The sequence below is a fragment of the Mirounga leonina genome, unplaced genomic scaffold (genome assembly GCF_011800145.1).
Source record: "Mirounga leonina isolate KUSES-001 unplaced genomic scaffold, KU_Mleo_1.0 Mir_151, whole genome shotgun sequence".
Lineage (NCBI taxonomy): Eukaryota > Metazoa > Chordata > Mammalia > Carnivora > Phocidae > Mirounga > Mirounga leonina.
Window position 1 is genome coordinate 27,465,509 of NW_023270377.1, and position 26,471 is coordinate 27,491,979.

General features: G+C 41.9%; 1 protein-coding gene across 3 annotated transcripts in view; it reads left to right on the plus strand.

Moving 5' to 3' along the window:
* The window catches only part of PLEKHM3 (pleckstrin homology domain containing M3), a 181,169-nt gene that overhangs the window by 92,725 nt on the left and 61,973 nt on the right, over positions 1-26,471 (plus strand). For all 3 annotated transcript variants that reach the window (XM_035007268.1, XM_035007266.1, XM_035007267.1), the window contains exon 6: positions 11,908-11,971. In XM_035007268.1, the coding sequence (XP_034863159.1) occupies positions 11,908-11,971 (64 nt within the window). The remainder of the gene's footprint in view (positions 1-11,907; positions 11,972-26,471) is intronic.

A 26,471-nucleotide genomic window follows, 5' to 3' on the forward strand; every position in this document is an offset into this window, starting at 1 on the left:
GGGTCAATAAAGAAATCAAAGAGGGGGGTGCCTGGGTGGCTTAGTTGTTAAGCGTCTGCCTTCAGCTCAGGTCATGATCTCAGGGTCCTGGGATCGAGCCCCACATCGGGCTCCCTGCTCGGCGGGAAGCCTGCTTCTCCCTCTCCCACTCCCCCTGCTTGTGTTCCCTCTCTCGCTGTGCCTCTCTCTGTCAAATAAATAAATAAAATCTTAAAAAAAAAAAAAAAGAAGAAGAAATCAAAGAGGAAATTTAAAGAATACCTTGAGACAAATGAAAATGGAAACAACATTCCAAAATCTATGGGACCCAGCAAAAGCAGTTCTAGAAGGAAAGTCCATAGCAATACAGGCCTATCACAAGAAACAAAAATCTCAAATAGTCTAACCTTAGATCTAAAGGAACTAGAAAAAGAAGAACAAGCAAAACCCAATATTAATAGAAGGAAGGCAATAATATATATCATAGCAGAAATAAATGAAATAGAGACTAAGAAAATAGAAAAAATCAATGAAACTAAGAGCTGGCAAAATTGATAAACCTTTAGCCAGACTCATCAAGAATAAAAGAAAGAGGGCTCAAATAAGTAAAATCAGAAATGAGAGAAGTTATAATCAACACTAGAAGAAATTTTTTTGGATGTTTCCTCAGGCAAGGACAACAAAAGCAAAAATAAACAATTAGGACAATATCAAACAAAACGCTTTTGCACAACAAAGGAAGCTATCAATAAAATGGAAAGGTAACCTACTGAATGGGAGAAGATACTTACAAATGATATAATCAATAAGGGATTAATATTCAAAATATATAAAAAACTCATTAGTATTAAAAAAACCAACCTGATTAAAAAATGGACAAAGGAGCTAAGATAAACATTTTTTTCAAAAAAGATACACAGATAGCAGACACATGAAAAGATACTCAACATCACTAATCATCAGGGAAATGCAAACCAAAGCCATAGTAAGATGGCTCGCCTTTCAGAATGGCTAGTATCAATACAAGAAATGAAGTGTTAGTGAAGATGTAGAAAAAAAGGGATCCCTTATGCACCGTTGGTGGGAACATACTTGGTGCAACCACTATGGAAAACAGCATAAAGGTTCCTCCAAAAATTAAAAATAGAACAAAAACCATATGATCGAATAATTCCACTTTGGGGATTTATCTGAAGAAAAAAATACTAACAGAAAAAGATAATGTACCCCTATGTTCATTGCAGCATTATTTACAGTAGTCAAGGTATGGAAACAACCTATGTATCTATCAGTGGATGAATGGATAAAGAAACTGTGATATATATAGATATACACAGTGGAATATTAGTTAACCATAAGCTGATTTCAAAAATGAAATCTTGCCGTTTTTGACTACATGGATGGATGCAGAGGGTGGTATGCTAAGTGAAGTAAGTCAAAGAAAGAGAAGTACCATAGGATTTCACTTATATGTAGAATCTAAAAAACAAAACATGAATAAACAAAAAATGAAAACAGACCCAAAGAATAAATTGGTGGTTGCTAGAGAGGAGGTGGGTAAAGGATGGGTGAAATAGGTGAAGAGGATCAAAAGGTACAGACTTAACAGTTATAAAGAACTTGAAGAGATGTGAAGTGCAGTATAGGGAATGCAGTCAATATTGTATTACCTGTGTATGGTGACTAGACTTACGGTGTTTATTTTGTGATGTATGATGTAAGGTTGAATCACTTTGTGGTACACCTGAAACTAATATGTTAACTACAGTTAAAAAGTTTATTTGAAATAATACATTTTATTTATTTATTTATTTTTAAAGGATCCCTTCTTAGTCCTACATCCTTTTTCAGCCATGGCCCAATTTCTCTCCTTTCTTTAAGGGTAACTTCTTTAAAGAGTAATCCATGGTCCTCTACCCCTCTGCAGTCTAGCTTCCCTCTTCCTCCCCTGAAATCATCCTGTCCAAGGTCACTAATGATTTCATTTGCCAAATCCAGCACAAACTTTTCAGGCTTTGTGACAGCCTTACTCATATTATTTGACCTCCCCACTGCCTTGGATGCCATGACCCTCTTTTTCCTTCTTGAAATTCTCTCCTTCTTTGACTTCACTGATGCTGGCTCTTCTGCTTTTTCTTCCTCCTATCAGCTGCTCTTTCCCAGTCTTCCTGCATCTACTCCCTAAATAATACGGTTCTGCCAGGGTCCCGTCTTTTTCTCTTTTTCTAATATGTGTTGTCCCGAGCTAGGCTCATTCTCATGGCTTCACCTAACACCTGTAGGCTAAGGGCACACAGATCTCCTGCCTGGACTCACGGACAACTCCACCTGGACACTCTGTAGACAGCTGCAGTCCTCTGCCCCAGCTGAACTCCCTGTTCCCAAAGACAATTCCTCTTCCTTATTCCCTATGCCAGTAAATGGAACTGCCATTTTCCTACTGACCTAGCTGGAAACCGAATGATCCCCAGCTCCTTCCTGGCCTTCACTTCCTGTTAGTCATCATCACTGTGGATTCTGCTATAGAAATCTATCTCCTGGTAGGCCCACTCTCTACAACCCCACGGTAACCATTTAAATTCTGTTCAGGCCCCCATCATTTCACATCTAACTTACCAAAAAAGTGATCCATCCCTCTGTCTCTGCCCCCATCTCCTTCTGCTTTCATTGTTCTTTTTAAGTCAGAGATCTAACTGTGTTATTCTCTTGCACTTCTGTGGCACCCCACCTCTTTTGAGGTAGATGCTTAGCAAGGTATTCAAGACCTGTCATGTCTGGCTACATGTTGCCTTCCTGAGCTCACACCCTGCAGTTTCCACCTCACCGTTTGTACACGTGCACAGCTCCTTCATCTGCCCATACCGCCGGGCCCCTGAAAGCACAGTCCTCACACTGGCCCCTGTGCTCTCACGCATGCTGCTCCCTCTGCCTAGAATACCCCTCCTTCCACTTCTTCAGATTACCCCTGGGCAGTTCTCGGAGGCCTTTCCTGACCAGGTGCTCTGCAGGCTTCCTTCACCTCTACCTGTGTGTCTGCGGATTTCAGCACTCCACATTGTGAACTGGAACTGTTTGCTTACTTGCCTGTTTATCCCACTTGTCTGCATATTCTTTGATGTTAAAAAACCATGTCTTCTCCAGAGCTCCAGGGCCTGGCACAATGCCTGTCCCATATTACGGACCCAGCGTCTATTTATTGCAATGAAATATATGCAGGTTTTAGGTTCTGATTTTAGGTTTTTACCACAGTGACAAGCCACAGAGGTTGGAAGGTTGGATTTCATTTGCATTAAATTCATTGGGAGATAATGATGATCACAAGTTGTGTTTTCTGACAAAATGCAAATAATCATTCTTTATTGAATACGTTAATAGTAAAATTAATGCTGACATGACTATCTTAAGGGATGCTAGGCTTTGCCTCCCAGACATGAATGGCTCCCCCAGCAGTCCCTGAAGTGGCTATGAGTTCTTCTCTGCATCCTCTGCAGAGTCCTGTCCTGCCTCATCAGCTCTGCCTGAGGCACTTAAATGCTCCCTGAGCACACACTGGGCCTGCAGATTCTCCACAACCCCCTTTACTACTCATAGTTTAAGGGGAACCGCTCCTCGGAGTTCCTGCTCGTTCCCTCCATTCGCTAAAGAGCTTGGTTGGATAAGCCAACTTGTACATCTCAACCACAGCAGGGAAAAGCCCTTGGCGTCACCCAAATGAGAAGTTGCAGGTGCTTTCCTGGGCTTGGCTTTTATGTTATTTACCCTGTGCTTCCCCTGTGGATGGTCTGCCTAAAGGAGATATTCAAAGAGTGTCTTGCAAACTCGGTCTGCCTTGAAGATGGCAGGCAGTGGGAAGTAAGCCTGAAGTCATCTGGCCCTGCCTCCAAAACCCTTACCTCTTCCACGCAGAACAGTGTGTCCCTACCTCTAAAGAGCGGCGAAGGATATTTTCTTTTTTTTATTTACATTAAAAAGCATCACTATAAGAGATACCTTTTAATACCTCTCAGTCTTCCCTCTCAGGAAATTTATTGTCATATTTGACTTCAGTGCTTTTGTGCTACAGTTTCCGTCCTCGGGGAAAAGAAAAGCTGATTGGCATTATCCAGTCTTAAAAGCCTGTGTATTTTATGGCCACCACCGTATCTCCTGGACACATCTTCTCCAGACACACTAAGCTCAGTTCTTTTATCTTTCCTACATATATTGCATTTTCTAGTTCTTTGTGTCTGTTATGACTGACCTCATGTAAATTATAGAGGTAGACACGGACAAGTGGTAGAGAGGAGACCATAGATAAGGTGCTTCTCAGGGGAGAGGAAACAAACATGTGAAATATATTTATACACAGAAACATTAAATAAATACATAGATAACTTCAGCAGACCGTGTTCAAAGCTGGTGAGTTATTGTGAGAAGAGGAGTTAATTAATGAACAGTGTTTGGAAGCAAGAAGGACCCAGCCTAGTATGGAAATTCTCTTTGTTGCTCATCAACCGTGTTCATTGACCCATTCATCTCCAGCACTTCACACAACACCTGGCTTATTTTACGCACTCAGTAAATGTTAGCTGGATAACTGACTAGCTGTAGTACTCTAGTAAGAGTAGACCAGTAGGATTTGGTTTGTAATTTTATAATTATTTTTTATATCCTGTGTACTCCGTGATAGAGGTTTTAGGATTTTAGAGCAGAAAGAACTAAGTGGCAAAGCCCTGAGAGAACACTACCCTGTGTTTGTACTTGCTACAGTCCATTTCAGTTGCTTTCCTTCTCCCAGCTCCTGCTGACCTCCGTTTGTACAAACCAACAGAAGAGGCAGAAGCTAATCTTGAAATGATTTTCCAGCCTACTTACTTGATTCACTCTGTCTCCATGTCTTAGCCCTTGTGCCACACTGCTCTTGATGTACTTTATTTAAGGGATTTCGTTATTAAGCAATCATTGTTGGAAGATTATTCCTCCCACTGAGCCATGTTCAAATGTCCTGTGTCCCTGTATTAGATTATCGTACGTCGCTACCCTACGTGCCCCACTCTAAGACTCTCCTAGGTTTCCTGTTCAGCACATATGTTCTGCACAAACTCAATTTCTTGCAAATGCTTAAACTTTACATTTATATATATCTATATATAAAGCTATATATATTTTATAATATATAAATCCAATCTGGAATACATTGCATTTACATATATTATAAAATATATATATTTATATTTTTATATGTTTATAAATTATTTATATATATAAATGCAATGTTGTATTTCAGATTGGATCCTTGAATAGAAAAAAAGGACATTAGCAAAACAATTGGTGAAATCTGAATAAAGTCTATAATTTACCTAATGCTTCATTTCTGAGTTTTTGGTCAATGCACTGTGGGTTGTGTAAGATGTTAACATTAGGGGTAACCAAGTGAAGGGTATGAGGGTACAAACATTTCACAAATAGAGGAAATGTTAGAAACCCAAGTACATGTGAACATCTTGGTTATTTTCAAAGCAGAATTTTTCAAGCAGGAGAAAAATTGCTGAACAGCAAAGTGTATACTTCAGAGAATTCCAGGCAGCACAAAGTAAACAAATAACGACAAAGAACCTCTGTCCCTGCTCAGCCCCCTTCCCGTTCCCTCCCAGGTCCATTGCATCCATTCCCACAGCTTTAACTGTCACCTTTGTGCTGATAGCCGCAGTGCCCCCTGAGTATTCCACATCGCTCATCACTCCCATCCCACATTTCCAAGGGCCATACTTCCTGCCCCGCCTACAAGCACTTCATAGTCAGCACTTATGAAACTCAATTTTTTATCCCCTTCCCTGACAGCCTGCCCTGTGTAGGCCAGTGACATCACCATCCTGTCACCCAAGCTAGATACGTCAGTCACCTCTGTTTCCCCTCTCCTCTTTCACGAATTTTTTTTTAAGATTTTATTTATTCATTTGTCAGAGAGAAAGAGAGCACAAGCAGGGGGAGCAGCAAGGCAGAGGGAGAAGCAGGCTCCCCACTGAGCAGGGAGCCCGACGCGGGGCTCGATCCCAGGACCCCGGGATCATGACCTGAGCCGAAGGCAGACGCTTAACTGACTGAGCCACCCAGGCGCCCCCTCTGTCACTAATTCTAAAAATTGTCAGTTCTTCTTCCAAAAGGTCTCTTGTATTATCTATCCTGCCCCCCTCCCCCACCATCCTCCTGTGATTATCCTAGAATAGACTCTCAAATACCTGTCAGGACTATCCCTGCCTGCAGTCTGTCCACCTTCTCTACTGCCTTCAGAAAATAGGCATGACAAAGTATATCAGTGTCACTTTCCTGCTTAAAAAAAGCACCAATGGCTCTATATTGCTACTGGCCTAAACAGTAATAAACATCTACCTGGAAGAGACATGCACTGTATAGCTAAATTAGATGGCCAGCCTGCCTCCCTCCCTCCCTCCTTCCTCTACCCCCACCTTCAAGAAAGTGGAAGGAAAACAGGCCTTTGGAGTCAGGAAGTCCTGGCCTTAAATCCCAGCTTTGTGACTGGGCAAATTAGTCTTTGCCTCTGAGCATCAGTTTTTTCTTATGCAAAATGGAGGTTGTACTTAACATGCCGGGCAGCTCTGAGAATTAAATGAAATGATGTATGTCAAGTGCCCAGCCCACTGTGGGCTCCTTTTACTGTTATTGGTGCTTAATACTAAAGGGTGCCATGAGGAATAGATCTCTTGATCATCTCTGTCTTATATGTGTGTTCTTGGAAATGGAAGTGCTCCACCTTCTACAACAGGGAGCCTCTCTGTGATAGGGAAGCTTATTCTCACTTGGAGGAGTAGGCACTTGCCCTATATCCTGCCCAGCTGGGCTTGGAATGTGCACCCACTTCCTACCAAAGGTGCGACCCTGAAGCATTAGAGTGGAAGGGAGCTCAGCCTCAGGTACTGTACTGTATTTCCCAGAATATAAGGGCCTTGGCACTAGGTCTATTCTCATTTCTGTGGATGAAACAGGGCTTTTCAGCAGAATTCTTCAGAGCCTGTCATACTTCCCAGGAGAACTCCAAACTAGCATATGCCTGCCCGAGGCCTCCATGGGGGAAGGACTTTAATAGGTTCAATGCCCTTTCTTCAGTGGCTTAGTACAGGGACCGGCACATAGTGTACTTAATCAGTATTGGATGGATAGATGGATGAGTGGAAGGATGAATGGTTTAGCCTCTAGGATTTGTCCAATAATGCATATTTAATTGAAGGACTTTCCCAGTGAGCTAGATATTAGGCCAGTTGTTCTAAACCTTGGCTGCACTAATCACCAGGAGAGTTTTTGTTTTGTTTAACACTGATCTCTGGGTTCTACCCATGCTTATGCCCTGTTATTTTCTAAAAGCTCCCCCAAGTGATTTTATTTTTTTCTTTTTTTAAAAGATTTTATTTATTTATTTATTTGAGAGAGAGTGAGCAAGAGAGAGAGCACTAGCGGGAGCAGAGGGAGAGGTACAAGCAGACTCCCCCCTGAGCAGGGATCCCGATGTGGGGCTTGATCCCAGGACTCTGGGATCATGACCTGGGCCAAAGGCAGACACTTAACCAACTGAGCCACCCCAAGTGATTTTAATAGGCAGCCACGATTGGGATCCAACATGCTAGGCCATTCTAAAAGGATGTATCCTGTGCATAATTTATCATTCTCAGTTATCAGTTTATTATATCTTTTCCTCAGTTGACTTAATGCTCCTTGAACTCAGTACTGGGACTATCTTATTCATAATTATCTACCTGATGCCCAGCACAGTGCTTGGTATATAGTGGACAATCCTAAATGTTAATTGAATAAACTGGTTGTTTCTTCCCTTTAGGGTACAAAAAGATTGCATAGTATCCTATAAGACAGAGAAAAACTGCTAGCAAGCACCATGAGTTTTGTTTGGGTAATGTATGTGTGTTGGTAGGGGAGGGTTCTGACCATCAACACTTTGGTACCTATCTGCTTGCCCATAATCCACTGTTGTTTCCCATTCACTGTCATTTATCCAGATGCTGTGAACTGACAGCAGTTAAAGATATTAGACTTTGTCAGAGATTACCAATGTGAAATATTTCGTCCCATTATTCCCATCTGTACCTATCTAAAATTCATCACTGTATATATAAGAGGATAGTTCATTACTGTGATATTCAGCACAATTGTCCCCATTAATAAAAGCCATAGAAGCCTCTAGACAAAGACACACAGGTTGCCACACCAATCAATTTTCTCAACTCCAAAATCTATTAATTGAGGCACAGAACTGGAAAGATATTTAAAGACATTGTATTCATTCATCTTTATTAAACAGTGAAGAAGCTGAAGCTACATGGGTTTAAGACTTGCCTGAGATGACACAGCTTGTGAGGAACACAGCTTATGCAAGAAACCTGATGCCCTGGTCCTCAGGCCTGGGCCACTACATGGTACTCATAGCACCTTGGATTACATTAGAATCACTGGTCAGGATAAATTCCTAGACACACCCAGTCTTCCAAGACTGAATCAAGAAGAAATATAAAATCTGAACAGACCAGTTCTAATACTGAAATTGAATCAGTAATGAAAAAACTCCCAACAAATAAAAGTCCAGTACCAGATGGCTATTTTGGTAAATTCTACCAAACATTAAAGAAGCATTAACACTGATCCTTCTCAAATTAGTCCCAAAAAATTGAAGAGAAGGAACACTTCCAAAGGCACTCTATGAGGCCAGCATTACCCTAATACCGAAACCAAAGACATTCTAAAAAAAAAAATTACAGGTCAGTATTGCGATGAACATCCACACAAATATCCTCAACAAAATATTAGCAAACCAAATTCAGTAATACATTGAAAGTATCATATGCAGTGATCAAGTGGGATTTATTCCAGAAACGCAAGGATGGTTCAATATCCACAAAATCAATCAACTTGATATACCACATTAACAGAAGGATAAAAATTATATCTCAATAGATGCAGAAAAAGCATGACAAAATTATTAAACATCTACTTATGATAAAAACACAGCAAAGTGGGTATAGAGGGAACACACCTCAACATCATAAAGGCCATATACGACAAACCGACAACTAACATCATACTCAATGGTGAAAAGCTAAAATCTTTTCCTCTAAGATCAGGCACAAGACAAAGATGCCACTCTCACCACTTTTATTCAACATAGTATTGGAAGTCCTAGCTACAACAGTCATTTAAGAAAAAGAAATAGAAGGCATCCAAATTGGAGAAGAGTAAGTAAAACTGTGACTATTTGCAAATAACATGACACCATATATGGAAACCCCTAACGACTCCACTAAAAAACTATTTGAACTAATAAATGAATTCAGTACCGTTGCAGGATACAAAATTAATATACAGAAATCTCTTGGATTTTTATACACTAATAAAACTATCAGAAAGAAATGAGGAAAACAATTGCACTTACAATTGCATCAAGGAGAATAAAATACCTAGGAATAAATTTAATTGAGGAAATGAAAGACCTATACGCTGAAAACTGTAAAACACTGATGAAAGAAATTGAAGATGACACAAATAAATGGAAAGACATACCATGGACTGGAAGAATTAATATTGTTAAAATGTCCATACTATCCAAATCTACTAGCTCTGATCTACAGATTCAGCGGAATCCCTATGAAAATACTAATGGTATTTTTCACAAAATTAGAACAAATAATCCTAAAATTTGTATGGAACTACAAAAGACCCTGAAGAGCCAAAGCAATCTAGAGAAGGAAGAAAAAGCTAAAGCCATCACACCCTGATATCCCACTATCCTACAAAGCTATTGTAATCAGAATACTATGGCAGTGGCACAAAAACAGACACATTAATTAATGGAACAGACTAGAAAAGTCCAGAAATAAACCCATGCTTATATGTTCAGTTAATGTTCAACAAAGGAGGCAAGAACATACAATGAGGAAAAGAATATCTTCAATAAATGGTGTTGGGAAAACTGGACAACGACATGCAAAAGAATGAAACTGGACCATTTTCTTATATCAAATACAAAATAGATTCAAAATAAAGACTTTTAAATGTAAGACCTGAAACCATGGGACTCCTAGAAGGAAACATAGGCAGTAGGTTCTTAGACATTGGTCTTAGCAATATTTCTTTGGATCTGTCTCCTCAGCCAAGGGCAACAAAAGCAAAAACAAAACAAAACAAAAAAACCCAAAACAAACAAAAAAAACTCAAATGGGACTACATCAGACTAAAAAGCTTTTGCACAGTGAAGAAAACCATCAACAAAATGGAAAGGTAATCTACTGAATGAGAAAATATATTTGCAAATGACATAACTGATAAAGGGTTAATATCCAAGATATATAAAGACCTCACAATTCAATATAAAAATAAACCAATTTAAAAAATAGGCAAAGGATCTGAAGACATTTCTCCAAAGAGGGCCAACAGACACATGAAAAGATGCTCAACATCACTAATCATCAGGGAAATGTAAATCAAAACCACAGTGAGATATCACTCACACCTGTCAGAATGGTTAGTATCAAAAAGACAAGTAAGAGGGGCACCTGGGTGGCTCAGTCATTAAGCATCTGCCTTCAGCTCAGGTCATGATCCCAGGGTCCTGGGATCGAGCCCCGCATCGGGCTCCCGCTTTCGTGGGAAGCCTGCTTCTCCCTCTCCCACTCCCCCTGCTTGTGTTCCCTCTCTCGCTGTGTCTCTCTCTGTCAAATAAATAAATGAAATCTTTAAAAAAAAAAAAAAAAAGACAAGAAATGTTGGTGAGGATGTGGGGAAAAGGGAATGTAATTTGCTGTAGTCACCATGGAAAATAGTATGGGGGTTCCTCAAAAAATTAAAAATAAAACTAAAAACATACAATCCAGCAACTCCACTTCTGGGTATTTATCCACAGAAAAAAACTAATTTGAGGGCGCCTGGGTGGCTCAGTTGGTTGGGCGACTGCCTTTGGCTCAGGTCATGATCCTGGAGTCCCAGGATCGAGTCCCACATTGGGTTCCCTGCTCGGCAGGGAGTCTGCTTCTCCCTCTGACACCACCCCCCCCATGCTCTCTCTCTTTCTCTCTCAAATAAAATCTTAAAAAAAAAAAAAAACTAATTTGAAAAGAATATGCACCCTTATATTCATTGCAGCCTTATTTACAGTAGCCAAGATAGGAAAGCAACCTAAATGTCTATCAGTAGACGAATGGATAAAGAAGAGGTAGTATATGCATACAATGGAATATTACCCAGCCATAAAAAAGAATGGAAACTTTGCCATTTGCAACAACATGGATGGACCTAGAGGGTATAATACTAAATGAAATAAGACAGAGAAAGACACATACCATATGATTTCACTTATATGTGGAATCTTTAAAAAAACAAAATAAAACAAACAGACTCGTAGATACAGAGAATAGGGTGGTTGACAGAGGGGAGTGGCATGGGGTGAGGGATAATAGAGGGGAAGGAGATTAAAAGATACAAACTTATAAAATAAGCAGTGATACAGTGTACAACATAGGGAATGTAGTTAATAATATGCAACAACTTTATATGATGATAGATGTTAGAGTTATCATGGTGATCACTTCATAATGTATATAACTGCTCAATCACTTTGTTGAATACTTGAAACTAACAGAATATTGTATGTCAACTACACTTCAATTTAAAACAAAACAAAACAGAGCATCATTCCTTTTTGTCCTGAAATAAACTCATTTAGGAATAAAAAAAAAAGTCAAAGACCAAACTTTTACTTCCATCTTAGTATCTGTGTTAAGAAGAAAAGGGGTGTTAATGGATTTCTCAGAGAATGCTGAGAGGAAGACTATCAGTGGAAAGAGAAGAAGGCAAAGGAAAGGGATCTTGAAAGAGACAAACTTGTTTTGTGGCAGCACCACAGTTGATTTGTGTTTCTGTCCTTGTTTTCAGAATTTTCCCCAGAGAATACCTCCTTCAACAGATCCACCTATATTCCCTCGCTGATCTGCAGCAGGTGAGCACTCGGAAGGGCCATTTCATTTCTGCTTTCTCACTGGGAAAGTGTCTTAGTTGATTATGGTCTAGGCACTGAATTCTGCCATCACTGGGGTAATTTCTTCACAAGCCCTGATAATCAACTTCTACTCAGAATGGGGGGAGAACTTTACTATAAAAAGATGCTGGGGGACAACAAGAAATGTTGGCAAGGATATGTGGAGAAAATAGAGCTCTCATACATTATTGGTGGGAATGTAAAGTGGTACAGCCACTTTGGAAAACAGTTTGGTATTCCCTCAAAAAGCTAAACAGAGTTACCATATGAACCAGCAGTTAGATCCTCTCCTAGAATATACCCAAGAGAATTGTAAACTTGTGTCCACATAAAACTTGTACACAAATGTTCAGAGCAGCATGACTCGTAATAGCCAAAGAGTAGAAGTAACCCAGTGTTCATCAACTGATGAACAGATAAACAAAATTTTGTATATCAAAACAATGGAATATTTTTGGCTGTAAAAAGGAGTGAAGTACTGATACATGCTACAACATGAGTGAACCTTGAAGACATCATGCCGAAAGAAGCCAGACAAAATATATATTTTATGATTCTGTTAAATGAAATGTCCAAAATAGGCAAACCCAGAGAGACAGAAAATAGATGAGCAGTTACCAGCACCTGGGGAGAGCAAGGGAATGAGGAGTGACTGCTAATGGACCAGAGTTTCCTTTGGGGCTGATGAAAATGTTCTGGAATTATATGGTGGTGATGGTTGCACAACTCTGTGAATATACCAAACCCCACTGAATTGTATACTTTAGAAGAGTGCATTTTATGGTATGTGAATTATATCTCAATAAAAAAAATTGTACAAGGAAAAAAGATTTAAAAGGCAATGACTCTGGGAAACTCTTTGACTTGTGCTTAAGTCAAACAGTTGGAGGACTTTAATAAAACATAAGAGAACATGTAAGAGTCAAAATCATCTTTTAAAACTTTTATTAGTGCTTGTCCTTTTAATGATTGACCAGGTTAGCAACCAAGAAGAAAACCAACATCTTGTCTGTTCAACCCAAAGTTCTGAATATGTTAAGCTTTGGTTAATCATTTAAATCAACAACTCACTCCCTCAGAAGCTTTTAGACACTAAATGAAAGCAGTACTTTCCATATATCTATTCTTTCAAGAGTCAAAAAAATGATTGTGACAACTTTCAGAGTATCTCATTCGGCTCTGATTCTGTTCTTTTGTTTGTTGTTGTTTTCCTCACGGTTTGTTTTGCCCAGGGAAATGAGGTCAACTTAAAAACTGTTCAGATCCTTCAGTCATTTTTCAAGAATTTAAACTACTTTAAGTGTTGTTTAACTTAAGACTTGTGTTTTCTTTGTACCCCCTGAGGGAGGAAAATTATTTTAAATGGTAGAAGTGGTTTTAGAACATTTAGTTGGAAACGTCTGAGAGAATGGTAGTGTTTTAATTTTCTCGTGTGCGTCAAGTTTAACGTATTTCTCACATCAGCTCCTTCCACTCCTTCAGTCCTGCACACCCTTTACTACACAATCAAGCAGCAATGATCTGCTGGCCGGGGTGGGAAAAGGCATATTTTTAATTACTATTGCCTAGTGGCATGCAAGGAGAAGAATCGATTAAAATACCCATTATACACTTAACCTATTTTCTAGGACTCTACCTGATCATAGTATCTGAGGATCCGCTTGAGAAGTATGTATGTTTAAAGGCGTGGACGTAGTCTTGTAAGGGTGGTTTAAAATAGAATGGGTGGGGTCCAAAGTGAGTACTCTTTGAGGAAGCCTTTCAAAAATGAGTTTTGATACCAGATGAAGAGAAAGAATCAGAGAAATTCCATATTCATTTTAGGGTGTCAAAGTAGTGTATCCATTTGGCATGATAAATCCTCCTTTTTAAAGCTTTCCTATGCCTTGCAGACTTTTATCCCCCCTTGTAATAACCAAACCACATATGCCACGCTGCTTACTTAAGTCAGTGACAGCAGTATCCCTGGTGGGCCAGACCATTAGCCTCTGGAGCCCCATAAGCAGCTTAATCAGTTTTCAGCCTCAGTAGCAAAGTGATAGAGGTAGTCAGCAGCTCATCAAACTCCCTGGTGGGGGTGGGGAGGTCGGCTAGAGCTCTGTGCATCCACTTAATACACAACAGCTCACTCTAACCTGGTTCTTTGTGCCTGGTTTTAAGATCCCCAAACTTATCATATTTAGAGGAAGTTTAATTCAATTACTTTTCCTGCCTGAGGTGGTTTAAATTGAATTTAGCTTTTGATCTGTCCGCATCTAGGTTATCAGTACTGAAGGGCCCCTCCACCCCATTTTCCCTTGGCTTCTGAGTAAATTTCAGGCATGTTTTCTGAACCTGAACTGTTCTTGTGAATACGTAAGAGAAGGGAACATAAGGGGAAAAACATATACTATTGCTCTGTGACAGAGTGTGTCCGTGACCGCAGGCAATCCAACCTAACTGATGGAGCCAGCGGCCAGCCCCATGTTGTCCTATACCATTTTGGCCTGTCTGGCTACTTGGTTGTCCGCTTTCATGTCAGCTTCAGTAGTTTTAGGGTAAGCTATTTCTCCCCATTTCATTACGCTCCACACTCCTAAAATAAAGGTCTCCATAAAAGCAGATCACATAAAATAACTATAGAAAAGTGAATTTCAGTTTATTAATTTTGCAGGGGAGTGGAAGATAAGCTAAGCAAGTAACTGAAGAGTTCTAGAGCTTGAATAATGATAATATAAATATCCTTCCTAACGACATCAGTTGCTTTCTACAAATTCCACTTAAGTGCATTTGATTTTTCCCATTAGCATGTGTTTAAAAAACAAAATGTGGACATTTTCCTCTCCAAAAATCAAAAAAGGTGAGAATACACATTGGTAAAAGAGGACTTATAATTTAAGTATATATAATCTTAAAATAATGTAGTACACAAAACACTAATAATACCTAAGATAAAGATGCTAAAAGAAGTCTGATACCAAGAAAATTGCTCCCTTCTATCTCTGTTTTCATTTTTATAAATAACAATCCCAAAATTTAGGAAATAGGCTCAATTCAACAATTTGGCCAAAGATTTCAAGCTACCTTAATGCTTCTGATGTTACATTCAAGACCATTTTCTCCCCACTTCTCATTATTTGAATTTACTGGCCTCTTTGCAGGTGTTCTCCTTTGCTCCTGTACACTTGGATGTGAGGAAACAAATAGCAGGACGGACACTGCTTAGCAAAAAAAACTCCCTCCAGTTGTTCTGGAAGCTGTAGTTGCCTGCCCACTAGCCAATGAGTGCCAGTTATTGACAAAATTTGTAGCTGATGCTGGTGCCGAGTCCCTAATTGTCTATTTATTTCACCAGTCATTAAGTTGCTTGCTGGGTTTTACTAGCACCTCATAAAGGTAGTAGCTGAACAACACAGTCATTACCTATCATCAGTTGGCAGCATTATAACATGTAACACCTAAGATAGAACCAGGTACTCCTCCTGCCTTATAGCAGGTCCAAGGAAGGCGAAAGATGGGAGCAGAGGCTCTCTAAATCCTAGGAGCTCTGAGGGGCACTGACTTGAGCCTGTCATTTCTTCAGTTTAGAATTTCAGGTGAATTTCTGTTCAGCATAGTAGATACTGTTAGAAAAACTTGCCCAATCCATGCTCTTTGAATGTAAATCTAACATAATATACAGCTGATTTTTTACAAAATAAAATCATGTAAGCAGAAACTTTCTGGAGGTGTGAATGCAGTGTTTTGTTTTTTAACTGACAGAGCAGTTCTTTCTAAAGGATTTGACAGACAAGGACTAAGCATCTGTGAATGAATGGACAATACCGAGGCATGTTTTGAATGGGGAAACGGAGGCACTGCTTTTAAAAGTTTTCTCCTCCTTTGATACTTCAAGAAGGGGATGTAGAATAGAATTTGTGTCTTGTTATTTTCTGTCTATCCAGCATTGTCACAAATCCATGGGAAGACTTTAAGATAGGAATACAATAAAAAGATAAGGCCCGATGAGACAGTAGGAACAATACTATAACTCTCAATGCATTAGCTTTCTGTTTTAGCTCTCTCCTTTCCCTGCAAAGTATGTGACAAACCATCTCCTTATTTACATCACTGATGAGAAAATTCCACACTGTACCAGTAGAATACCTTAGCATATGTAAGTTAATGTTCAAGAGATCATAGTTGCTCGTAAGGAGCAAATCAGAACCCTGGTTTAATAGCTCATTCCTCAGACTGTGTAAGTGATAGGAGAATTGTTCTCAAGTTCCTTTTCCTTACTGAAAGGAAAGGCCAGATTTAACTTCTAAGTTTTGTCTACCTGTGCTTTTGTGACAAAACCTGAAATGTATATTAATGACTAAATCTTCTGGTGTTACTCACCGTTGGGGCATATGTTAGCTAAGCACTGAAAGATTCCATTTGCACGTGATTCATGAGAAAGGCTACTGGGTGATCCCATGGGTGAGGCAGCTGCTTAGAGTAGCCCCTCCTAGCCACCCCCTCCACCGCCTACCACCTACCTCCCAACATACACACCCATCTTGTGGGACAATCACCTCTCCTGGGCCCTAAATTTCCAAACTAGACCCTACCTTCAGATTAAGGCAATTTAGATTCCAGTTAATACAAAACATTACCTGAGAAGAATAAATTATTTTGGCACAAATTCTTTTGTCTTATTAATAAGTTAAAAGCACAGGATGGTATTCAGGGGAGATATATTTCAACAGACATGATGATGAAAGAAGATGGAGCAGTCTGGAATTTGGAGTACTTAACTAACGAGATGTGAAGTGGAAAGGATGCCAGTAGAGGAGGGCCCATAGCACTCAGGAGCCATGAAGAGAGAGGAGTAAATCAAACGTGTACTGCCTTTCTAGAGTTGCCTAGAATGGTCTGAACTGCTTTTGTTCTATGCTAAAGCAGTAAACACGCTAAGCAACTGGGCATGTAAATATTCGATGTATCGATGGATGGATGGAAGGATGGATGAATACATACACCGTCCCAAACTTATTAGCACTCTCTCTTCCCAAAGAAAAACGAACTAATTTAATGTTAGCCCCTAAACATTAGAAATGCTGCTCTGTAAAACAACAATGCACAGAATTCTAAAACCAAATTAAAAATCTACACTTGTTATATATTGGGATAATGGTACGTTGTTCATTGTCGCAAACTTTCTGGACACTGAACATTCCTGAACAGCTAACCAACTTTTCAGTTAACTTTTGCACTAGTCCCCCACACCCGTGGGACTTAGAATTGTCATCTCTGTGACCTAAACATTTATCAAAATGGGCGCTGGAAAAAAACAACACAAATGGTGATCCTACCGTGAAGATTATCTAGCTTGTTTTCTAGCTAGTGAATACAGTCACCAAAAGGCCATGTTTAAGCCATTTCAAGGCCACTTTTTAAAAACAGACTTTGCTGAATTCTTCTTTGAGGAAGTATGTGAGTAATTTTGCATGGCCCTGCCCCACCAAGCAAACAACCAGAGAAAGTTATTCTCTGTGGGCGCTATTCACAGAGTCAGCACACAAAGGCTGAGCCTAAGTGGGTAACCAGCACAGCTGCCCTTTCACCGAAGAAGCAACAGGTGATGACCTTTATTCACACGAGGCTGACATCTTTGAATCCGCAGTCCACAAGAACACAGCGCCTCGGTGCCCACAACCAAGTCACCAGTCTCCAAGCCTCAGCAGCCTGAGGAACTTGTATTCATAGCCTCTCAGCACCCCTGATCCTGCGCCATTGTCCACCCAGGCGTTAGCGGGCAGGGTAACTAATTAGGAGCATTCGGATTTAACAAGCAGAAAAACAAAGTGTGACAGCTTGCCTGTGTTGTTCCATGGCCAGGGCCTGTGTCCGCCGCAGCCGTCACTGCCTTCAGAAACTTCTGAGGCAATCTGGGGCAAGATGGGAGTGAGGCCTCCACTAAAACATCACTAAAGCTCTGTTAGCTACTTTAGCCAGAGTTGTTCTAATCAAGGAGTTAGACAAGAGGACCGTAAGTTACTGAGTAGGGACACAAATCCCGCCTTTGAAATAAGCAGCTTTTTTCAAAAGTGAGTGTGTGTCTCAAGGGTAAAGGGAAGGAATCGAAGGTTATTCTCTGAAGAACTGGCAGGCTAGCACCAGAGCAAATGGAAAGTCGCTGTTTCTCAGGAGAGCTGTATCTTGAGTAGCTGCTGAGTAGTTCAGGCCTCATGCTCAGTCCTCCAGGGGTCTCGGATCCTGGGGGAAGGGAAGTGACTACTAGTGCGAAGTGCCTGGGCTGGAACCTGGGGCTTCGGACTCCTCGGCAGGAGGCCTTCAGGCTTTGGAGTCTGGACTACTGATATTTTGGTGTTTGGGTGATGGGGCCAGTTAACTGAGTGGGTGAAAGCAGGTGATTGACAAGGTGGTGGTACAGATTGTTCTTTATGCCAGCTGGTTAGTCTTTCTTTGCTCTGAGAACACTTTGTCTGGCTGCAGATCCAGGCACCACACACAGCTACGTCCACACAGCTGGTCCACAGACACAGTAAAGGATTGGGGAAGGTGGGCAGGGCTGTGGCAGAAACTGGGGGTAGCTAAGGGCAATGTATTGCTCTTCCTGGGAATCCAGGCCAGAAAGAGGACCGTGTGTTGTAAGTGCTGGATGGAGAGCCTCATCCTCCAGTTGAGAAAGAGCTTGGTTGAGATAAGGATTTCAGAAGTCATATGGGAGCCCCTCAAGCGTAAACACCATGATAATAGATGAGGTAGCAGCCGCAGAACTGGATGGTGCTCAGGCAGTGCTGAAATCACTTTCCTGGAATCCAGTTTCCTGGCCCTGCTTCTGCTTTAGCTTCTAACCATCTGGGTTTTTTGGTTGTTGTTGATTTGGGGTTTGTATTGTTGTTGTTGTTGTTTCCCATTTATAAAAACGCAGCTAGAATACTGACTAGGCGAGGGCCTACTTTCAAAGACATTTTACTTAAAGACAGAGTAAGGTCAGTGTCGATCTTACCGTTGGTGGAATCAGACCGTCCCTACCTAGCGCCTCAGCCTGCCACTTCACACACGAATGTTATTAGTCACTAGGAACAGGCAAGAATGGATTAGCATCAAAACTAAGCTATCACATGGTCAGAGAAATAACTGCCACAGTGGTGGTTGCTTAGTGAGGCATAGGTCTGTGCATTAGCTATCTATTGCTATATAACAAATTACCCCAAAACTTAGTAACCCAAAACAAAAGTAAACCCTTTTCTCCCATGGTTTCTGTGGGTCAGGAATTTGGGAACAGTTTAATTGGGCATTTCGGGCTCGGACTCTGTTAGGAGGTTGTAGTCCAGATGTTGTTTGGGACTATAGTCATTGGAAGAAGCCCTAACTGGGGCTGGAGGATCTGCTTCCAAGGTGGGTTACTTCCACAGTGGCCAAAAGTTGGTGCTGGTTGTTGGTGGGAGGCCTCTGCTCTTCCTCACCTGGGCTTTGCCACAGGCTGCCTTGTGAGCTGTCTGAGCCAGTGAAAGCCAGGCAAAGCGATCCTTTGTAGGTCTTGGCCTCGCAGGTCAGAGAGCCATCACTTCTGCCCCATTCTATACATTTTTTGAAATAAGTTATAGTTTGCAAAGCAACAGCAACAGCATCTCCCATCCCACATGCTCTCCTTGCATTATGACTCTGACATTCCTTCCATCGAGAGGTGGGGGTCTGTGTTCCCTTTCCCTGAATTTAGCTGGGCTTGTAACCATGGAAGTGATGCTAGGATGCTAGGTGACTTCTTCCAAGGCTAGGTCATAAAAGGTGATACAGCTTCAACCTGGCTATTCACGCTTAGAAGCAGCCACCATGTTGTAAGGAAGCCCAAACCAGCCCATGCACAGAGACCACAAGGAGAGGCCACAGGTAGTCATTCTAGCTGACCGCCATCATCAACACTAGGCATGGAGTGAAGATACTTTCAAAGGATTCCCACCGTTAGTTGAAAGTCTTCTCAGCAGAGCAACAGATACGGAGCAGAGAAAAGCCATCTCCACTACATCCCGCCTGAATTTCTGACCACAGAATCTGAGAATAAAATGGTGGTTTTACACTACTAGGTTTGGAGTATTTTGTTTTGGAGCAGTGGTCACTGGAACACCAGTAACTCAACTGTTAGAAGGCTTCCTAGAGGCTGTGATCTAAGTTGAAATGTGAGGGCCTATAGGCAGAAGCCAGATGGAGGGGAATGGGAAGAGAACTTTCAGGCCTTGGTAGTTTCAAACCCATCAACGACCTAATCTACAGTGTTTCTGTCACGAAGGAAAGCAGGAAAAAGTTTTCATTACTGACTTTGACATTTCTGAAGAACATTCTGTCTGCATGCTTCAGGGTTATTTTGATAAATTGTCTCAACAAACATTCATGGAATGAGTATGATGGGATCACTTTACTTTACTCAGAAATGAATGTGATAAAAAAATCTGTGAAAGAGTCTCCGGGCTAGAGCTCCACAGAGTGTGGAGTTTATAATTTTTCTATCCCACCTGGGCTCCTGAAACATGAGCCAAATTCTCAGTCACCAAACCCTTGGCTGGATGTCTCCTCCCTATTCATTCATTCATTCATTCAGATGTTGATTAAGTACACACTATGTGCCCATAGCTATGCTGGCCCTAAAGTTGAGGGAGCTCATTTTCTCAGAAAAGGACTAGTGATTCTTACTGGTTATAGTCAAACTCCTGTACTTTGTCCTGTGCCAAGAACTTCTGATACAGGCTGTGCTCAACCTAATGAGCAGGATTTTACTCCTTGATGCCTCCCTCATGCCAGCCACTCTACCACATTTGTAGTTTGGTCCTCAGGGGGCCAGAGGGATCATGAGAAGGCTGTCTAGCCAGGTGTTGAAGGCTAAGGAGGTTTCTAGCATTTTCACAAAGTTCACTCACTTGAGGTTGCTCCAGAGATGGAGCAGGATGGCAGATTCACAAGACAGCTTTAGCACACATGTCTTTGATGAAACTATTGGCTGCATGTGAAGGTGGCCTGCACTGCGATCCACGTTGGGAACTTGTTGCTTTTCAGTAATATTGCCCCCGATCTTTCTGAGAAAAAATTAGAAGGCTGACTGGCACAGCCTTTCTTTTTGTTTGTTTTTAAATTTCTGGCCAAATCCTAGTGAACCATCAACACTTTTGCTCCTGGAATTTTAAACAAGATTAAAATCTTTTGTGACAGCAGGGAAGATCTTTACAACCCAACAAATTAAGGGGAGGTATAGGGAGGAGCATGAATCACTCAGAAAGCTGCCGAAGCATTAATAAGCCCAGACTTCTGTTAGCTGTTGAGCAGGTTTCTTGTCACTCAGAAATGCACTTCTTTCCCAAGGGCCAGTCATTCATTCATCTATCCATATGAGAACCAAATGGTAATTGGTGTATGATGTACCATGAACTTACTGTGCCAGGTCTGATGACAGGATCAGAAAGGCACAGCACTTGCCCTCTGAGAACATTCTCTCCCAGTTCTGTACTGGTATGCCAAGCACATCGCAGGGGCAGCCTAACCATTCCATTCTGCATTTAAAGGAGACCCATATGGCTTTAGAACAGGGTTTCCGCAGGGGCCAGGCAAGTGGCATCTGTGCCCGAGGCAGGCCCAAGTGGAGCCTTCAGGTCATGATGAGAAAGCAGAGAGCGTCCCCCTCTGAAGGGGACAGCTGTTTTTCAGTAGCCCCAGAGTTGTCATCTCTTCCCATTTTCCAAGAGAAGCCGGAAATCCGTATTTTTATGTGAAATTTCTCAATATTTAAACACTCTGCAGGCCAAACAAAACATAGCCACTGGTTTTGACCTCTGCTTTATAATAGAGAATGCCTGCTTTTGTTCCGTCAAAACTAATGAATGCTCAATTACGAGAAGGAATTTGGAGGTTGGTGTTAGATTGTGCTCCTCAAAAGGCTCCGGACCCCATCCTAAACCCTTGAGATACTAATTGACAGACTTGCACAGGCTGACAGCTGGGCTCTGAAAGTAGACACACACAGGGAAACAGGCGAGCTATTCCAGGTCACTTTGCAAGGTCAGGGCAGCAATGCAAACATTAGGAAGGTCACGTGGCAGCAAGGAAGCCCTCCATTTCCTCGAGCTGTTGGTTAATAAATCATATTCAAAAGGTATCACCAGATTCCCTCTCTCTGGCACTGCTTTGTGAGGTGGAAAATTAAATAGAAATCAAAATTAAGATGGCTGTCAGGAGCTTTTAGGAGACCAGCAGGCCAGTGTGAGGCCAACCTAGGATGAGGTTTCTGCCTGGAACAAAGGTCTCCAAAAGGGTGATGATACCCGATGCTGGGCACTGCAGAGGGACTAGATGGTACAGGGTGATTTACTTGGAGCCCGGCTGCCCACATTCAAATGCCAGCTCACTCCAGACTCACTAGGTGACCTTGGACAAGTCCCTTCTCTTCATAACTCACGAAACACTTCATCTCTGAAGTTGGGGATAATAACGGTACCTTCCCCAGAAGGTGCTGTGAGGCTTAGAGGAGTGAAGACGTGTAAGGCTGTTGGAAGGCTGTTTGACACACACACAGCTTAGGAGCTACCAGCTTCACCAGTGGCACAACTACTGGGGTTAGCACTGGCTAGGAGATGGGCACCTTTCGTAAATGGCTCCCTGTGGCTTTCTCGAGCGGCACCAAGACACTGCATCTGTGGACACCAGACGACAGCCACCACACAGAAGTCATGTTTGCTCTACCTGTTTAGCCTCTCACCAGCACCGTGATAGGGAAAGCCGAGAAACCCTGGGTGGGCTTCCTCCTGCCTCCAGGGTGGTCCTAGACCAGACCTCCCCAGTGGCCCCACAGGGGAACTGCTCTTCCAGAGCCTCCCACCCTACCCCCTTCGTGGCAGTGAGACCTCCCTAGAGGGCTGGGCTAGATAGAACAAGTCAGAATCACATGCTGGCCTCCTAGCCTCACCATCTTTCTTTGGTCTTGCTAAGAGGCCTTTAGCACATGAACCAGAAGCTGAGTTTTGGCTTCCCCAAAAAAGGTAGGCACCTTCAGCACCTGTCTCTTGGAAGAATGTGTGCCCTTTTGGTGGGCTATACACAGATCATCTTTTCAATGTTAACAAAAAGCATTCTTTAAGTTTTGTAGAATCATAGAGTGTACGTTTTTTGAGCTTAAAAAATACTGAGTTCACACTGTTTCTGTAGCTATAGAAGGGTGGAGCTTACCAGACTGAGCTGTTGGCAGAAACAAAGAGAACCCATGTTTCCTTCCCACCTGCAATTATAGTTTTACTAGCTTGTAAAGCACACATAGAATTTGCAGTACATTCTTCCTTTGCAGTCGGGGGAGAGGCCCTGCTGTGAGTGTAATTGGCTTTCTAGCTTCCTTTAACGTGCAGGTGGAAAGGAGCCGGACTGAAGGACCTTTACTCTTAGAAGTAACTGATGCTGAATTGTGTTTAAATTCCACGCATCTCCCTGAATGCATGTGTTCCATTAAATCTTAGGAGTAGAAACACAGCTTACCTCTGAAAATATCCCCACCCCTGTCCCTTCTTACGGCTTTGCAAAACCGGAGTTGTTTTTTTAAAATGGATTTTTAACCCCTGAAGGGATTATTCTCAACCCTGTTAACCCGTGTGTTAAAGATATAGGGCATCTTTAAACAACAATTTCACACAGTACATCCAACTTGGACCACTTTTTTACTCCAGCTTTGGCTTTGTACAAATCCGTTCCCAAGAGAATCTCAGACTCTTCACTACTTTATTTCTGGAGCCCTAGGTTTCTTTATTTGTGGAGTGAAAGGTTGAATTAAACAATTTTTACAGCCCCTCCCAGCTCTAGGACCCCGGTTCCATGATCCTTGAGGAGAAATTAAATTGTAGAAGCCACTCTACTTTTACCTATCTGCTTTCTGGGACTTCCTTGTCAGTTTTCATAACTGGGCTCTGGGCATAGCAAGAAACCTGGAATGAAAGCTAGATATCCGCTCCTACAGTTCCAAGGGACAAATGTCAAGATTTCCATTTGCCAAAGATCAACTGATGTTTTGACTTTTTGTCCTTAAATAGCAGTTTTAAGCATTTTCACAAATAGGATCTGAAGGACAGCCCACGAGTCAAATATACTACTTTTATATAGCCCTTAAAGACAGATTAATCTCATAATACCTTACAATCTCGTGGCAGTTAGAATAGTGCCCAGCACACAAAAGTTGGCCAATAAAAATGTGCAGAAGGTGATATGCCATTTAGTGAGTTTGCTCCTAAAATGGGCGGCATCAATCAGGTTATCTGGTGAACTAGGAGCTGGCATTTGTCAGGGCTAAAAGAGAGTCAGGTAAAGGACAATAAAAGAATGGGGCATCCTAAGGGAAGGCTTAAACCTGAAGAACAAGGGAATCTGGGGGAAGGATGTTGTTGAATGGATTCTGGGCTGGAGCAGAGGTCAAGGGTGCAGAGAGAAAGTCTAGGCAATCCCAGGTAGTAAAACTACTGATTGGAGTTTCATCTTTTTCTCCTTCCTCGGCCTGCTGTCAGCTGGGGGCAGGGACTGATCATCGGACAGACAGAAGGAACAAGAAAGAGCCAGGACTTTCAGTCTGCTTGCTTCATCCCAGGGTTGTTGAGGCACAGCCTCCCTGAGGGCAGTGGGCCTCTCATATCACAGCACTTAGTCAAGGAGGGAGGAGAGGGACATTCAGGAAACCTACGACCCAGGGTGACCATAGTTCATCCTTTACCAAGTCACGTAATATCTCTGGTGCTTAAAGTCTTTATAAGATGAGAACAATGTACTGATTAATCATAGCTATTTTTTATTACATGTTCAAAAAATGTGACTTTTATTATAGAGTGCTTACTTTAGGCCAGACCGTGTTCTAAATCTACATGGATTATCTCACTTAATCCCAATAGCCCTGTGAGATAGGTTCTATTATTATGCACCTTTTACACATGAGGGAAACTTGCCTAAAGTCATCTAGCTAAAGTGGAGGAGCTGAAATTCAAAATCAAGCTGTCCTGTTCTAGCACATATCCTCTTTTGTTTCAGTTCCATATGAGAGATTTCAGACTTATCAAATCAAAGAATAACAAATATGACCAGCTGTTTGATTACCCCTGCAGTTGAAGGATTCCCTTCTCCAATGGGCACACACCCTGAACCACTACATTGTACCATTTCCTGCCGCGCTAACATTATTTCAAGAGGCATCCTGATACCAAACCCACCTGGCAGCAAGGCCAAGCCCTACCATTGCTGAAGCTCCACCAAGTCTTACCACTGGGTAGGAGGGAATAGAAGGCAAAGAGGGGAACAGAACTATGTAAATGCACCCATCTCTAGCCTCAGAGTACCAGCACCACATATGTAAAAATTCCAGTGCCCAGGAGAGTCCGTGTAGATGCTACGATCATAGTGGTCAGGCCCAGCTTCGTGCCCAGATTCCCCCAAATAGTCCACAGCCCCTAAAATTTCTACAGGTCAGTTTTTTTTTTTTTTCTAAAGATTTTATTTATTTGACAGAGACACAGGGAGAGAGGGAACATAAGCAGGGGGAGTGAGAGAGGGAGAAGCAGGCTTCCCGCCGAGCAGGGAGCCTGACGCGGGGCTTGATCCCAGGACCCCGGGATCATGACCTGAGCCGAAGGCAGACCCCTAACGACTGAGCCACCCAGGTGCCCCTACAGGTCGGTTTTAACAGCTGCCATGGTGGTCAAAATATTTTCGTTTTTTCCAATCCAGTGACCAGTAGTCGTCAAAAACAGCAAAATTCTAGAACAAAGAACTGGATAACACACAGGATATATTATAGTCCTAGGGGGAAAGCATGCTAATTCCATTTGGACTTAGGATACTATGAATTTGCTTTTGGTTCTGCTTTTTGTTTGGACTGAGCATATTCTGTATTCATAGCTATGGCTGACCTGCGTCAGTGTGTTTACATATTTATAGCTAGTCTGCTTCCAAAAAGGACTTTTGCGGTGGAGCTTTATCTCTTTGTGTGCGTGCACACGTGCGTGCGTTCATAACTGGCTAATTTTAATTCCCATCCGTTGCCTTTGGCTTAAATCAGTGGCATGTGCCCTTATCAAAGAGGATTCTTTGCTGCTCAGGATTCTGTGTGCCTAGAGTTCTGCTAGCATCCCTCCCCCAGAACGTGGTTAGAAAACCTAACTCTTCTAGAATTGCCTTCAGCCTAAAGGTTTCTTTCAGCTCCTGGAAGAATAGAGAACAAAAATCTGATGCAGCTGACGTTTTAGGTGTGTATATAATTTGCCAAATTGTTGACCACTCAGCTCTTAGTCAGTGGTCACAAAAGGAATTAGAAACCGTCCCCTGCCACCCCACAACCCAAAGAAGGAAGGGTGTTACTTGGCTTTGGCGCAGAAGCCTGCTGGCCCACACTGTCAGACAGCAACACGGTGGTGCATTTTGGCCACGAAAGGCTTTGGGGTGGCGGAAAGGGCCAAAATAGTTGTGGCATAAGTTGGCCAAGATATTA